Genomic DNA, 16,446 nt, shown 5'->3' with positions numbered 1-16,446 from the left:
GCAAGACAGGTAACAAATGCAAGTAACATACAAAGACGAAAGACGGTTATGTAGTAAATGAATGAGAAAGTGTGTATCTTACAGCGTGAGGTCAATATCAATGTCAGATTCTTCATCATCGTGTGACTGGGTGCCTGCTGTCTTTTTCCTGAGAGGGATGGCCTTGCGCAACACATCCCAAAGGCCTGAAGGTGTGCGCCCTGCCTTATACAGCTGAGTCCTGAAGGTATCCAATGCCTCCTTCCATCTCCGACGTGTGTTGTTATAAGTTGATTTCTTGAATTTTCTGTCGTAGATGATCTCAAACCTCTGACGGACTGGTAAGGACTTCAATTCATCAGAGTCCATTCTCTCAAACCCAGCAGCAATGTCTATAACATAGAGACCATTGGGCCAGGTTGCCGTCGGCACTGATGGCTGCAACTCGTCAGCAAGAGGCTCACTCAGTATCTCTGGCAGAGATGAGCTCGAGGATGCTGGTGATGGGAGGTGAGGTGTCATGAGTTGATGCAATGGTGGCAGTGGAGATACTGAACGACCCCAAGGGTATGGGTAACTGGGACGGAATCCAGCTGCAATTGCTGTCCTGACAGGTGAGTCATCATATACAGGACGGAAGTCACGGATGCCATATTCATCGGTATAGCACCATGACCTCTTGGGAGGCCTGGCCTCCTCTTTAGTATCACTTTCTGCCATACTTCAGTGGCACTTCAGGGATGGTTTTGAAGGCAGCGATATGATGGTGACTTCATCATCAGTGTTAGACTTTGCAATGATAGAGGGAGTTTGCAATGGTGGCCCATGAGTCTTGATGTGCGCTAGAGAATACTTTACAGCCTTACGTTCTTGCTTCATCTTTAGAAAAAGATGCGGTTTTGCTGCTGGGTCCTTGAGACGACCAATGATCTTGTCGATGCCTGCACATTCAAGGACACCATGACGTCGAAGGAAAAGATGGTCACCATTTTTAACATGGAACTTATAGGCCAGTCGTGTCACTGCCTTCCATAGACGAGAAGAAATATTGAAATACTCAAAGGTGGTGATGTTCTCGCCAAGCATAGATCGGAGGTCAGGACTGTCAGCTAGCGAGAAGTGCGGCCAGGTTGGAATGTCAGACTCAGGCCCATCACTGCCTTGCAGCGACAAGATGACAGGAGGTTGACGGTCCTTGTCCCACCACATCACATCTATGGCACGCTTGATGGCCAGCTCATCAGCAGCATGTTGGCAGTCTTTCTCCATCTGCTCAGTCAGCTGCCCACTGTGCTTGTAGGTACCATACCATGTCTCGTTCATATGAGTGGTCCGCTGTGGCCTTGACTGAGCTTTGGCCTTGGCTGAGCTTTTCCCTGATGGCTGGGTGACTGATTTGGGATCCTTGGAGATAGTCCGCATGGCAGGCAGCTGAGAGGATGGTGTCACAAGCGGAGAGGAGGACATAGCGGTGGAAACAGATGGCGCAGGCATCAGGTCCTCAAGAGAGCGTGATCGTGCCAGCTCGAGGTCAGCATTGAAGCTGAAGTCTTTGACCTCTTCGAATTCAGGCTCCTCCTCCACAGTGACAGGTGCAGGCAGTGCATCAAGTACCGATGATGGAGGCAGCCTCATCTTTCCCTTTTGGCACTTGCTCGCAAACTCTATTCGGTGCTTGACAGCCGTCGTACAGCCACCATTCTCAATGCAGTGGTACTTGCATATTGAGTTCTCACAGAGTGGACCCCTTGCAGGTGTTCCTTTGTGGCACGAAGGGATGGTGCATGTGCCCTCCTCAGGCTGGCTTGGAAGGGGGCCTGCAGGGATTTGCAACGAACCAGAGGCAAGAAGGGGGCCTGCAGGAATTTGCGATGAATCAGAGGCAATCAGTGGAGAGGCAGTGGGAGAAAAAATGAATGAGGGAGGCTGAGACAGCGGGATGGGAAGGCCAATAGGTGCAGTCCCAGGCAGCCAGAAGTACCACCAAGCTTTGCTATTGGCATGCTGGTCAAGCACAAAACACTGATTGATTGTAATGAGCGAGTATTGAAAGTTTAGGATAAAAACTACTTACATGGGCAGCCCACTGTCCAATATGCAAACCAGTCTTACAGATGAATGGTATGACGAGTGCAGGGCACTCGCCACACTGCACTTTGACTTGGCACATCAAAACTGGAAGGGGCAGGTTGAGGATGCGACACAAGGCCTAAGAAGCAAATGAATGGGGTGAGCAGCAGACACGGATGCGACTGAGGAAGATAAGATAACTTGAACTGTTCAATATTGGTGCGCATTAGCTGATGCCAAGTTTCAAGCCCCGCATGATTTTGCCGAGCTGCCGCCGTTCTGCCACTGGTTGAAACACCGGCCTGACACACCGGCCTGTTGAAAAACCAGACTTTCTGTTGGCAGTGGTAGGACTTTAATGCTAGGTCAACTGAGATATACACCACATCCCTTCCACCACCTTCCAGCCTCAGGGCAGTATGTAGTATAGGTTCCTTTAGTAATCTACCATGTATCATATATAAATGTGACTTTGTGTAAAAAGATGGCAATTGTCACTTTTCACACATATGTCATTTTACTTGTCATTCAGTCAGTCCTTCATGGATCTCTCTAAAATCTCGGAGTCATCATAAGGGATATATATGAGAGGTATCTCAGGTCTTTGATTGCTTATCACAGGCTTGATTACTATGTAGGCTTTGTATCAGTAGAAATACCCCCTGTACATCAGATATCAAATTTGCGCCCTATGCAGGGCTGATACTTGGCATAGAAAATATGTGGGAATGTTCTACTGATTATATATGAGCAGGGCTGGTCATTTATGCAAGAGTAAGGCAGTTAAAAACATCAAAAATGTGAAAAATGCGAATTTCTATATTGTTGTCTCTGTAGAAGGATCCTATGTGTGTCCTGGGCCAGCTATATGATAGATCTACTCTAAATATACATAGGAATGGACGCCTCACCTTAATTGAGGTCCGGTCATACAGGAAAAATGTTCACAGGGGGTAAACCACCAGAAGAGGGGGGCACACCATGCAACAGGGTATTATCCTATGGTCCTGGGCTCCTGATACATTGTTCCTATTGTTGAATAGATGCTGGGAATTATTTGTTCAAGTCTGTCCACCTAGAAATAATCAAATGAGAACATATTCTGTGTTTTCTTGCATATGTACTATATCTATTGATGTAGGACGCTTCAGGGGTTCAAATAAAGATGGGAATCTACTCATATATGCTCATAAACATGTTCTAAATATCATAGAACACTTCCCCACAAAAGGGGCAAAAATGCGAAAGTGTTTTGTACCCTACCCTATGTTGAATTGCCCCTGGAGGAGGAGCAGTCACACAAACTGTTAGAAGAACTGAGAGTTCAAAGTCAATGCACTTGATATTATTGTGTAAATAAGTAAAGTACTATACCTGAGAGTTCAAAGTCAATGCACAAAGCATGTAAGACTTGTGAACTCTGCACTATGGGCGAGTCTATGTAAACAAATATAAACAATTCCTAGTATGGTATGTGTCCTCGAAGTGTCTTAGAGGTCTGTCCTCAAAGTGTCCTCGAAGTCCTCGAAGTTATCTACTAATATAGTAATGTCCTTGAAGTGTCCTTCAAGTCTTCGAAGTCTTAGAAGTCTTCGACCTATCTAGTGTGAAGTCACCACACAACTAACACAAACAAACAAAAAAAAGCAGTCTATTATATTTTATTATACATATATATACTAAACTACTACCTATATATAAAAGGGGAGCTATTGTGGTGTGGTGGTGAAGCTGCAATGATGCGTGGAGGGTGTGGGAATAATTAAAATTGTGGGGTGTACCATATTAGGTGATGTTTTGGGTGTTGTGGGGTAGTTCCCACAGTAGGTAGCCAAAAATGTGAAAAATGCGGAGTGTGGGAATAATGTGGGAACACCTGTGATTCCCACGTAAATACTCTTGTTATAGGTGATAGCAGATGGGTCTTGCACCTCTAAGGTGAGGTGGTTTTAGTGGATCACCACCTCCTTCAATATCTCCTGGATAAAGAGGGACTTGACATGGCAACAGGACTATAGGAATGACTGCTGTTGGCATATCGGCAAATGACATGATGTGTTTCTCGCGTTGGCTAAAAATATCCAAAACTTCAAGCTCACTGTGTGACACAACGAGCTCGCAAATCTCATGTTCAAGTAATTGGATCAACACTGCATTTTAACGATATATGCACTTGAAAACACATATTTTTGTCCATAAACTAGACTATGGCAATGGACCAGTACTACTACTCAGCATCTTCAAGTCCATCCGATGACTCAACAACTTCAGAGCTCTTGGGAGCTTGGCGAAGCTGTGGACCAGTTCTTTTTGCCTTCTTCGACACTTGCTGATTTTCCTGACCAGCCTGTCCTGCAGCTGGAGCCTTGCGCTTTCGAGGGACTCCAGAGTCTGAACGCTTCTTGTGTGGCTTGCGAACAGTTTCACCAGCTAAATGGCGCACATCAAGTTCAGCTGCATGGGATTTAACTTCGGCCAACATGAGGACTGTCCAGTAGCAGGTATGACTCCTGAGTGCATCTCAAAGCTTCTGAATGTTGCCAACTGTTCCAATGTTTGAAGAACTAATGAAGTTGACCCCGTGGGGCCATCCTACAAGGCGCACTCCATATGTTTCGACGATTGTGGTTTCGTAGTTATGGTAGTTGTCTCCAAAGACTTGCGTTCATTAAGATCTGCACAACATTCAATGACAGCTAAGCAAGTATATATAATGTATAGACTTACTCTGATTCTGTGTGCACGCCCCTTGTTCATATTGACACAGAAAATCTGCCATCAGATGCTCGTAAACATCTTCCCAAAAGTCTTCTGTATTGTTGGTGCCATGCATGGTGCTTTGAATTGTGTTGTTGATGTGACCACGGACGACAAATAATGTCGCATAGATGCCGGTCTGAACACGTAGGTTGTCCAGCTAGTACGAGTTTAGTTTGGTTAGTTGTAGGTAGATGTAGTCAATATTTTTTTTAAAAAAAAACATACCTCTTTCACGATTCTTTCTGTTGTGGCTAGCACATCTCGTGCAGCCGCAGAATTATTTGCACAAACACCAAGTGCCTTCTTGGCGCAATGTTCATTGAGGGCCTCTATGTAAGCTGCCTTTTCTTCTTCCATCAATTCTTTCATTTGAGGGTCATGTGTGACAATCTCACGGAGCTCAGCCAATGTGTAACATGACCCTGCAGGTTTGTCTGAATGACATAGAATAAGCAGTGATATCATATTGAAAACATCAAAAGACTTACTGGCGTTCAGCTCCTTTGCCTTCGCATGAATAAGCGCATTGATTAACCAGGGCTTGCGGGAGTTGTGGTAATTCATGTGGATGCCAATGATGTCATTGATATATTTCGGGGTGACATTGTGAGTTCAGGCGAGCATTTCTATTTTCACCCTCTGCTCGTTGAGGAACTCGGAGATACCATCATGTAAGCATTTTGTTGCCTCCCTCTTCTGGTCCCTCTTGATCTTCTACAATGCTTTTTGTGCACCCATCAGCCGAGGTGGTAGCATCCAAGGACGAATAACAGGTCATGTGGGATTGTGTGCTGCCCAGGTGGATGAATTCCCCTCACGAAGTGGCCCGGCACAGTTGGCACTTGGTGAGGTTTGATGAGGGGTGGAGGTTTCGGATGGGTGGGGTGATGGTGTGCGAGTGGGAGAGTCAGGGAGTGAGGAATGGGCGATGAATGCTGGAAGGAGCAGCAAGTCGGTGGGCATGTCCTCTTCATTGGTAAGCGGCATAGTGTAGAGCGCTGGGTTCTCCCAGTTAATATCATTGAATGAGGGAATAGTGAAATTACCGTTAGAATCAACTTAACCTCAGTGAACCCCTCAATGCCACCATTTTTGCCTGCTTGACAACAATCTTTTTCACATGTGCCTGTGTCGGAGAGTTCACTGTCCGCTGTCTCAATGTGTTTGACCCTGCGCTTCATGTCAAGCCTTCTGATATTCAAGATACTCAAGACTGACAAGGCTTAAGAATGACAAATTTCCATCTCCCACACACAAAAACTTCAATCAACGGCGAAGACATTTCATGGGCCAAACAAGACGGCCCATCAGACCCAGAAGAAGTGTTACAGAATCATCTGTGCATCAATGAACCCCCAGCTCACAACATGCTATTCGTGTATCATCATAAGAACGCCCACCAACCTTTAACAAAAATGAATTTCCTCAAGAGACTGGCCACTGCAACAAAAGCTGCAGGCCACAAGTCATTACAAGGCCATGGAATTCGTATCGGCAGAACACTCAAATACCTACTCCATAACATTCCATTCGACGTCGTCAAAGTTAAAGGAAGATGGGTAAGCAACGCCTTCTTCGCCTACCTACAATGTCATGCACAGATTTTAGCACCATACATGCAAGCCACTCCTGCACTGCATAAGGAATTCTTGCATTATACTCTACCTCCCATTCGTTGAAATCTCTCGTTCATCAACAGCCAGTAAGTCTCATCCTCCTCCTCCTAAGAATGGGGTTTCCCCAATATTCATTGCATGTGTTGTCAAACTCCTAGCTTTCAGGATAGCAGCTCAGTCTTTTCTCTTAGGCTAAGTCCTTTCGTGGCCAGGAGGCACTGTGCGCCTTTGCCCAAAAACCCTATCACTTAATTTCACTCATGTATAAACATTACACATCGTTGCAATCCATTCTATCTAAACTTTGTTCCCCTCTCCACCCAAACGACATGCCAATGTGAACCTCAAAGACAGGCTATAAATAGTACGCGAAGTATGTAACAGGGTCTCGGCTGTGCGCAAAGCCGAGCATTAGCAATGGCAAACAATTAAATGAAATGGAAATATGATGGGAAAATGCACCAATGGACTTCTAAGGACATGGGAAGGATGGGCAAATGGGTGTGCGGACAATGCGAGTATGGATGCATGATGCATGCAAACACGGGAGGCCACGCACAAAACCTGCAAAATGAAACATGTGCGCTAATGCACTAGATGTATCCTGTGGATTAGAGCTGGAGTTTGTAAGGGAAGTGGGAGAGTTCAGAGGGAAGTGTGTAAGACGTGAGTCTCTACAATGGTCTGATTGTCCTTGCCCTTTTGCGATATGTTGCAAATTCCCAGACTTCTGGTGGCCACCCCAATCCTTAGAGGATCTGCCGTTCTGGTGAGTTGCCTTATCCAACTCCCTTGTTTTGTTGCATTTCTCCTTTGCAGATTTTTTGTTATTCTTGCTTCCTTCCTTGTGTGCTCAGGGAGCTGACACCAAGTTGGCTAACTCAATTATCTCGGCAGATTTTTTGTACCTTCAACAGTGAGGTTATCCCCAGGTTCAGTCGCATTTTGTATCTCATTCTGTATGTTTGTGTTCAGGCTGAACCAGAATTTTACAACCTTTTCTCTTTCCAGTGTAATGATGGTCCTCACGCTGAGCTTGGAACCAGCATTTTCAACACATATGTCAAACACTACTCATTCCAAATCATCCGCAACATGTCTGAATCATTTCTAAACATGTCCAACACATTTCCGAGCCTTTCCGCATCGGATCCAATGCACTTAGTTTCAGACTTTCACACTTTCCATCAGACATTGCATCAGACATCATTGCACATCATTGGATATTGTCGCACCTATGTTCAGTCACATCCTGCTAGCCCCTACTAGGTGCATACTTAGTCTTATCTTCATTGCTAACAGTGTAGACAGTGTTATTACATGTTTTCTTATAGTCCGCAGTACCTCGTGTCTTATTACATAGGACATCGGACCCAAAAATTATCGCTACTACCTTCACCTATGGTATTCCAGATTCCTACATAGATAGATAAATACTCTGTAGTGACTCTTACTTATAGATCCACCTGTAGCTGGGTCACTTTCAGAATATTTTCGTAGTTCTTGATTGATTTGCGAAATATTACCGTTCATTCACCATCATATTCTGTCACTTGTTATACTCGTGCACACCACTTGCAATCCAATGCTCATTACACAGTTTCCAACCTATATTCGTGAAGTCCAAAAGTCCAAAATCTCATACATTGCACTTTGGTGTCACAACCCAATAACGAATTAACGCTGGGCAGAGACTAGGACTTGGACTAAGGTTATCACAACGAAGAGAATGAGCAAGGACGTCTTGGATTGCTACAATGATGTAGATACAAGAGGTTTGAACTAAGGAACTATCGACCAAGACGTGCTACCTATATACAACTATTGAAACTGAGATTGAAACTGAGCTACAACTACTAGCCAATCATAAAAAGGAAAAGGGAATCGTACCATAGAACATTGTAGAATATTAAAGAAACATCACATGACCATATCTTATCTTATCGTATCTAATCTAATCTATTCACAATCAAAGAACTCGTCTTCTTCATCAGTCACATCAAAGACACGTGTCGTGGGCGCTAAGGGAATCTCCAAATTAGTAGACACTTTTACTGTAGGGTTAGGGTTGGACTTAGGCGTTGTGTATTGATGCTTAGGAAGATTCAGGAAAGAATAATGGTTTGTTAAAGGTACTCGTGACATTTGGCTTCAGACATCGGATAAGTACCCTTAGACATCTTCGGATTACCTTCAGACATCGTTTCATAGCTTCGGACATTCATTGTTTGCATTACTGACACATTCATACTACTAATACCATATAGCAATCCCTTTAGGATTGAATGCACTTGCTCTGCAAGTATAGCAGCATAGGGCATGCTAAAAGATCTACCTAAATATTGTTGTCTAGGTAGTACCATTTCTGCTGAGCCCAGCAGAGATTTACTCTTTACACCAGTATGTTTCCTATCATCATCCATAACTTGTTGAGTTCTGACAGATAGTCCTGCACTCACTTGTCACCTTGGTAACATCAGTAAAGCTTCTTTTATTACTTTGTGCTGTAGTCCAATGAGAAGCAATAGTTATAGAGCTCAGTACAGAATTCCTTCACTCTCCATTGCCCCGGATTGTCTGACACCTGTCTTAAGTAGAACTCATGCGCTTTTCCCTTGAGAAATCTCGACAATATAAAACATACCTATCTTGTGCCACATTCTCATCCTCCAAGTAGGCAGTACCTTCAGTAATGAACTGATGAAATGCCCTTGTGTCCTCTGATCCATCATATTTGGAGGGAGGAATAGGTTTCAGGGTACTCTTTTTCTTAGATGATTTTTTGTGTTTTTGATTTTTTGCTTCTTTGACTGTTTCTTCCACTTATCAGCAGTTAAACCAGAGCTCTCTGAGAAGTCACTTGACTCACTCAAAGAAGGACTATCTGAGTTCTCACTGGGCAACAAACTCAAACTATCATGTGACTCTGATTCTCAAGCTCATTGACTCTGAATTTGTTGAGTCTTCAGTAATTTCACTTTTGACCATGCTTCTTTTTCAGCTGGATATGTGTCAATGTGTGTCCCACATAGCTTTTTAGGGCTATCTGGGCCGCTGCATCCAAAGCAGGTGGGGTTGATCTCTTCCCATATTTAGAGGGTTTTCTCCTTATTTTTTTTGATCATTTCTTCAATAGTGTTAGCACCTCTCAACTCCTTTCCTGCCCTTTTGGATTTCTTCTTTTTGGAGGTCTTGATTTTCACCTTCTTGGTGGGTGGGTCATCCCTCTTCTCAAGCTTATGTTTTAACTGTTTAATTTGGTTCTCAAACAGCCTTGTCATGTGTTCTTCAGTAGCCTTATGGCCTCTGCTAAAGGATCACTAACACTATGCTTGTTCTTGTTTTCCTTATCAGAGCCTTCACTAACCAGTTCTTTTTGCTGAACTCCCTTAGCCCATTGGTGGGTATGAGTCCAGGTCTCAAGTGCCTCTTTCTGGGCCTCTATATATATCTTAGATTCATCCAAGTTTACATTTCCCCAGTTCCAGGGATCTGCCCTCTTTCCTTTGAGGTTGAAGGGCCCTTCCTCATAAGATGATTCAGTCATTTTATGGGAATCCACATTCATTTCGGTGTGTCTCCTTTTAAGGATACATTGTTTTTCTTCCACAGTAAGGAGCTTCTCTGCTTCCTTAACTAGGTCAGCTTTAGGCAGTGGAATTTCCACTGCTGATACCTTAGCCACTCTCTTCAACCTCTTATGGCTATATTTGACTGTCTTACAAGATGTGTCCACCTCAGACTCATCAGATGATTCACTTGAACTAATAAAGGGGTTATCCAAAACTTTTGTGACAGGATTTGGGACTATAGATGTTTTATAGCTACTAGGGGTATCCTCAGTGCTTAGAGCACCAGCAGACACAACCTCAGTGCCAGACTGAGGTATGTCTGCTCTCATCTGTATCACATTGTTAAATGAGTGGCCAGGTTTAAGGATGGATCCATCAACATGAGAGTCAGTTGACTTCTCCACTGTCAAGGTGTGGTGGTTAGTAGGAACTGTTGTTAAGGATGACTCACTTCGGGTATTAGGGGCAACTTCAATGCTGGCTTGGGAAGCTGAGTATTGAGAGTGCAGTGTGTAATGAGAAGGCATGGTTAACTGATTGTTGATTGGTGCATTCAGTGGACCTAACCAAATATTGCCAGAGTCAACAATGAGTTGAGTAAAGGGTTTTTTTCAAAAAAGTAGTAGACTTTTGGATGTCAAAAATATGTGACACTGGCTAATTTGCTTGTTAGGCTCAAAGACAATAGCACAATAGAGAAGAGTGTGTATGAACTAAATGACAGTTTCAAAGTCTGAATTCTGAGGGTTCAAACTACACTATTGTAACACAATGCTATGAGCTGTATATAAAGTAATGTCTATGTCCGAAATCAGGTGCTCTCAGAGAGTTAAAAACAAAGGAAAGGATCGTGTAACTGAGGACTCAGCTGAACGTGTATACAATCACTAGTAAGGGACAAAAGTTAAGGAATGTGGTTCAAAAGGTATCAAGAAAGGACAGTATCAATATGAGTAACAATGAGGCAATCACTTAACGGTTTATCCAAGCAGTGACACCATTACACATTCACATTGAGAAATCACTGGTGTCTGACTACTGTCAAATAGGCTTTATTTTACTCTACTATATTTATGTATAGTAGATTCATGTATCATGGATTTGTGCACAATATTTTGCATCTCAAACTTAAGTGAGTGATAATTCACCCATGAGTGAAAGATTATTGGGCCATTAGTTTTATCTGGAGATAAAACTTGATGATTTATGTTCATGTTTTATTGTCAGGGGGTATTTTGAATTTTAACACTCATCTAAGCGACAGTCTAAACTTCATGCATCAGCAGGTGTTCAGTCATGTGTGATAGTTGAAATTTTTTTGAGTCTTAAATGTGAAGTTTCATTTCAAAGTTTATGCTAACATGAAAATATATTTATATTTCTTATTATCATTGACATTCAGGCAGTAACAAAATGTTCACTGATACTTTACATTTCACTTGTTGTGCAAGATCTCTTTAACATTTGAAATTTTACATCTGCTTAGATGACAACCTAAACATTAAGTATTATCTCAACATTTTGCATGACATTCAAACTAGTCTCCAATATTGGAATCCCCAATGTGCTTTGTCCAGCCACTGCTGGAGAGGTTGATGTACTGGGTTTGAATTAATCATGTGGCTTTTTTACAGTTGCTGTTCATAGACCATCTACTCTCCAGCTGTGGTGGGTACAAGCCCAGGACACCACAGAAATCTCTTGCTAATTACTGATTATATTGGGACTGTTGCAAAGCATTACAATGAATTGAAATCAATCTATGAGATTTTCAACATTGCATTGCAGCAGTAGCAAAAGCAAAAGCAGACAGCAGCCTACTCTAAGTTATCCTAATATTATCTACCCCAACCATTGTTCATAAGTAGATACTAAATCCTCTCCATAAGTACCTACATCCTCAGCCTCTATGGTTCTAACATAGGTAACATAAATGTCACATGAATTCCCCTCCTCCATAACACCCTTTGACTTTCTGACAAATCTTTCATAAATCTCTTTGTCTTCAGGTTCTGCTTCATCATTGCATGCCTCTAGCAAAGCAAAACACTGATCAACATATCTAAAAATAAGATTAGCTACTGTCTCTATTATAACCCAGATAAACTCACTTCAGATACTCTGTTTGCTCCTCGACTGGCACGTCTGGATGTAACAACCTCTTGGCAAGCGCAGCTGATGAGCGAGGATCATCGGTGGAAGGCAGGTCTGATTTCAACACCTCTTGTTTGGAACTTAATGCCTTCTTGGAAAACCCATGCTGAGACGAAGGATATGTACCGATCCAACGGCGAACTCCAGCCATGAGCCTGGGAAACAGTTTGCATGATATATCATAGACTAAGTCGAATACGCACCGTGGATGGTGTGTTGGATGAGTGCTGTGAGGGAGAAACGGACTGTAAGCAATGTCTTTCAGAGTCTTCCTGTGCATGATGTCAGACAAATTAGCAAGAATTTTGTTACTGTACAGCAGTCCTTACCCTGGTAGCTTCAACGTACTATTCATAGAGTACGCAAAATGCTTTCCTAGCGATGTAAATAAGAGCGGTCGGTAGTACTCCGCCCAAAACTCTCCGCCTACGTTGACAAATTCGCACAACGCTGACGAGCACTCCATCATGTCATACAACACCTGGAGATGCCGCTTCTGGAACCATTTCTGGTACTGACCGCGTTTCGGAGGAAGTACCAAGCTGCGTTCAGCTGCCACGCCAAGAAATAAATTTATTGCCGCTTGTTTGTCTGCGTCTAGAGGAACTTGTCACTTATGGGTGGACGAGTACAAGACAAGCAGGTACCAAGAAGAGAGTTGGCATAAAAACGGCGGATGTTTTCTATGATGTCCCTCGAGTGACTGTTCCAGTGAGGCATCCTGCGATATGTCTCTACCCGATTCACAAGTGCACTGCCAGTATACTGCAGCGCGATGGCTAAACCAAATGTCAGCCATAGCTGACACAAGTTATACGACAAACTCAACTATCTCCATGGTCATGATACATTTCAGTTAACATGTTCACTGCATCTGAATCGAATGGGAGGTTCGGACTAGCGACAACACCGAGGGCATATAACTGGTGGCCCAGAGCACGCTTCCCGAAAACAAATTGTGCTGCATTCGTACGATCCAGGCAGTCGACACAATTTGTACGGCATACACCATTCTGCAGTAAGATGGAACGACGGAGATGTTCATTCTCTTCACTGGGAATGACAAAGTCAATATGACATTTGAAAAGACGAGTGCAATACACACAAGTTGCCATTATGGAGACAATGAGCAAGTGGTTCCGCACCAGAATGAAAGAAACCAGTCATTTGGATGGATACCTCCGCTATGTCTTCGAGGTAACTTATAACATCCTGTGTCTTCCTACAGCCATATTGAGACAGAGCAGCGCCAAAATTGGATGAAGGTCGTACTCTTTGTATGCCCGTGACATGTCCCAAGCCCGATAAACCATCTTGTATTCATCTGGCAGAAACTGGTTCAAATATTTGACACATTGAGTATACTCATCCAGCAACTTTGATTCGCGTGGCTGCGGCTCCCGCCGTTTGATGAGGTTGAGGATTGTGATTGGCGCGCCATATCGTGCGAAAAGATTATCAAAATGACGAGATGCAGCGACATAGAAGGGATCTACAACGCTGACTTGGGATGGGTCAAGATAAGGGTAAGTTGATGGTCGTAATGGACGTACTTTCAATAGGCGGTCGGGGAGTCATGCTGGTCGTTTCCTGCGTCCAATATATTGGAATGCTGCCCCTGTACTAAGATGTGCCTGGTGTAAAACTATAATAGATAGCATGATACGTCGGCCCGTACCTGAACGTAGCTGGTGTACTGAGGGCTGGGTCGACGTTGATATGCGCTTGTTGAGGGACCGGCGGGAGGAAAGTAAAACGGTGTCGTTAGTGCTTCTGATACAATTTGCTCGGTCTCAACCTCATTTGCGACATTTCCCTGGTAAATGTCTGAGGGAAAACATGATTTATTATACTGTGTCCGTACCTCTTCATTAACACCGCGGGTCAAATATCGAGCTCCAGCATAATGGCGCGACCGACGGGCAATAAGCGTTACAAAGACTACACGCCCAAGTACAGTAAGTTCTGGTGGCGTATTGAGCATCACGATGCGAATAGCGCAAAGGGCCGATGCACTTACTAGCCTGGTCTACATGTCCATGTATGAGTGGCAATAGCCATGGACGACGGACGCCAGCGGGGGAATCCTTGAGAGGTGCAGCGATCATGTGAAAATTCCAAACGTATCGATCATTGAAGGGCCATCTGCTACCATTGAAACGCTTGGGCTTTGTGAGGTTATTTTGAAGCGTAGAAGTGATATCGTATGAGTAACTGGATTGAGGCATGATGGCACTCATTAGAATAGCTCTCACACTTGAATATTGCCCACCTGAAGTAAAAGTTTTTCGACATGTCAACTTGCTTGAACATATTCACAAGGCGCTGCTCTTCAGCAGGACGGTCAATCTTGTGATTGGATGAAACGGGTATCATCTCCGTATTCTCGCAATGGTACAAATAGTGGCCACCAAGAAGTGCCACAACAGAACGCTTTGATATGACGATCATGTACCACCCAGCGGTGAACTTCACGAATCCTTGGTCTGGTCAGCAACTTACGACAAACACAATGGTGCAGCGTACCTGCTATACCAAAGATTACGCGGGCCTTGCCTAGCCCGCCAGATCCCTTGTTACCATCCTCCAGCATCTTGAGCATGTTGCTCATTTGCTTGCCGCTATAGTCGGTGTCGTCCTCGACAACGGCAACGTCAGTTTGCGAGGTGCGGTCAATCTTGACAATCCGGTGGCGCGAGTCAGAAGCATTAGAGGCGACAATATAGAAGCGCAGTTTGTTCTCGTATAAAATGAACTTGTTGAAAGCAGAGAACTTGTGTACCAAGTTACAGTTGGCAGGGGGTTGTATTGACTTGTCTGATGAATCCGCAGCTTTACCCTGAAATGCAGCGGCCGAAAATGACGATGAACTTGGTGGATCTGAATGTGGTGCTAGTCGATCCATGGTAGCCTGGCAGCTGGTGATTAATTAGTACGCAGTATGTACCTGAAGTTAAATCCTAAGTATTCTCACTCGGAGTCTTTAGATGCTGACCAAGCCCAGCCCCTATGCAAGTTTTCCTTTAAACTACCAACCATGTGTGGACGATATGCCCTAGGTCTACAGGTCAGTTTCTATCATAACCTGCTTCAGCTGCCAGTTTTTTACATAACATAACTAGCGTGCTGAAATACGCGCTTTACCTGGATACTCCAACATTGAAATTGGCGAATGGGTGAACGAAGGCAATTTCGTGGTGAGTTCTGTTCTCAACACCCATGAAGGCAAACCATAGGATGCTTCCTGAATTACAGCCCCGTTACAACATTGCACCAAACTCTCAGGCGCCCGTCATTCGCAGGCGTAATGCTTCTTCACTCGACCTTCAAATGCAGACCATGCGATGGGGCATCCCTTATGGTAGGGTTCATGCAAAAGGTCAACAAGCCATCAATGCACGCTCGGAAAACATCATGGAAGGCGCAGGAATGTGGAAAAAATACAGAAGCAGCAATCGCTGTGTTGTTGTTAGCCAGGGGTGCGCGTTTATTCGAGTTTGCATTTGAGATGGTTCTGGAACTAATCCTTTATCAGATACTACGAATGGCAGACAAAGGGCAATTCCAAGCTCCCACACTTCACGAAACATGCCGATGGGAAGGTAATGCTTATGGCTGGACTCTATCACGTCTCAGGTGCGCATCATCGATTACCAGCGGACACTGCCCGCCCATAATACTGACGGCTCGAAGATGAAACTATCCCAAACTACGTTTTTGCTATAATTACAACGAACGCCAGCCCGTCACTTAGTTGGCTGCACGACCGCCAACCTGTCATTCTTATATCCGACGCCGACGTCACTAGGTGGCTTGATACAAGCTCGAATGCTTGGTCCGCTGAACTTGGCAAACTGTTACAGCCGACTGAGGGTCTAATATGGTGTGCTCTTTCTTTCCTTGATTGTATCTCGGGGGCTGATGACTATGGTTATCTGCAGCTATCAAGTTCCAAAGGACGTCGGAAAAGTTGGTGCCGAGTCTCCCGCCTTTATCCAGCCTGTTGCAACACGCAGAGACGGTATCAAGGCTATGTTCGCAAAGCAACGCACCAGATATGAGGGACATAAGGATTGCATCAAGCGCAAGCGTAGTCCATCTCCAGCTATGTCATCAGTGCAATCTGAACCAATCGGGAAGAGGAATGGGAATCATAAGATAGAATGTAAAAAGTTCAAAATTGAATAACTTGTTGTGGATGTATCTACGTATTATTATCCTATTGGATTTGAAGTCATACATATGTCATAACCCTAACCCCGCGAAGGTGGCTTGGCGCTGCTTGCAGCCGAGCG

At 44.1% G+C, this 16,446-nt stretch overlaps 5 protein-coding genes across 5 annotated transcripts; 1 reads left to right on the top strand and 4 right to left on the bottom strand.

Annotated features, from left to right (window-relative positions):
• Window positions 1–78: 78 nt before the first annotated feature.
• Window positions 79–2,149, bottom strand: EDB93DRAFT_1251356 (uncharacterized protein; the record flags this gene model as incomplete). Its single annotated transcript, XM_041453145.1, has 3 exons — window positions 79–667; window positions 713–2,001; window positions 2,054–2,149. The coding sequence occupies 3 exons, from the start codon at window positions 2,147–2,149 to the stop codon at window positions 79–81; spliced, it is 1,974 nt and encodes a 657-aa protein (XP_041306821.1).
• Window positions 2,150–4,735: 2,586 nt separating this feature from the next.
• Window positions 4,736–5,388, bottom strand: EDB93DRAFT_1087145 (uncharacterized protein; the record flags this gene model as incomplete). Its single annotated transcript, XM_041446025.1, has 3 exons — window positions 4,736–4,966; window positions 5,035–5,243; window positions 5,298–5,388. Coding segments are annotated over 3 exons (531 nt in total), but the record flags the coding sequence as incomplete, so codon positions are not given.
• A 4,129-nt stretch (window positions 5,389–9,517) lies between these two features.
• Window positions 9,518–10,524, bottom strand: EDB93DRAFT_1104723 (uncharacterized protein; the record flags this gene model as incomplete). The annotated part of the gene is made up of 3 exons (XM_041447435.1): window positions 9,518–9,673; window positions 9,751–10,400; window positions 10,449–10,524. 3 exons carry the CDS (start codon window positions 10,522–10,524, stop codon window positions 9,518–9,520), a joined length of 882 nt encoding a protein of 293 aa, XP_041306819.1.
• Window positions 10,525–11,760: 1,236 nt separating this feature from the next.
• On the bottom strand, window positions 11,761–15,091 carry EDB93DRAFT_1151309 (phosphoinositide polyphosphatase). Its single transcript, XM_041449712.1, has 14 exons — window positions 14,678–15,091; window positions 14,424–14,631; window positions 14,172–14,365; window positions 14,016–14,116; window positions 13,830–13,967; window positions 13,705–13,774; window positions 13,424–13,655; window positions 13,257–13,373; window positions 12,981–13,204; window positions 12,799–12,930; window positions 12,481–12,748; window positions 12,355–12,423; window positions 12,109–12,306; window positions 11,761–12,059 (listed from the first exon to the last, which is right to left on the bottom strand). The coding sequence occupies exons 1-14, from the start codon at window positions 15,054–15,056 to the stop codon at window positions 11,840–11,842; spliced, it is 2,550 nt and encodes an 849-aa protein (XP_041306818.1). The 5' UTR covers window positions 15,057–15,091; the 3' UTR covers window positions 11,761–11,839.
• Window positions 15,092–15,162: 71 nt separating this feature from the next.
• On the top strand, window positions 15,163–16,406 carry EDB93DRAFT_1207439 (uncharacterized protein). Its single transcript, XM_041451001.1, has 6 exons — window positions 15,163–15,218; window positions 15,274–15,348; window positions 15,407–15,630; window positions 15,687–15,787; window positions 15,845–16,034; window positions 16,093–16,406. The coding sequence occupies exons 1-6, from the start codon at window positions 15,189–15,191 to the stop codon at window positions 16,337–16,339; spliced, it is 867 nt and encodes a 288-aa protein (XP_041306817.1). The 5' UTR covers window positions 15,163–15,188; the 3' UTR covers window positions 16,340–16,406.
• Window positions 16,407–16,446: the final 40 nt, after the last annotated feature.

This window comes from Suillus bovinus (genome assembly GCF_016758785.1).
Source record: "Suillus bovinus strain UH-Sbo-P2 chromosome Unknown EDB93scaffold_35, whole genome shotgun sequence".
Classification (NCBI taxonomy): domain Eukaryota; kingdom Fungi; phylum Basidiomycota; class Agaricomycetes; order Boletales; family Suillaceae; genus Suillus; species Suillus bovinus.
The sequence above is the reverse complement of the archived record's forward strand: the minus strand, read 5'-3'. Positions and strand labels throughout refer to the sequence as shown.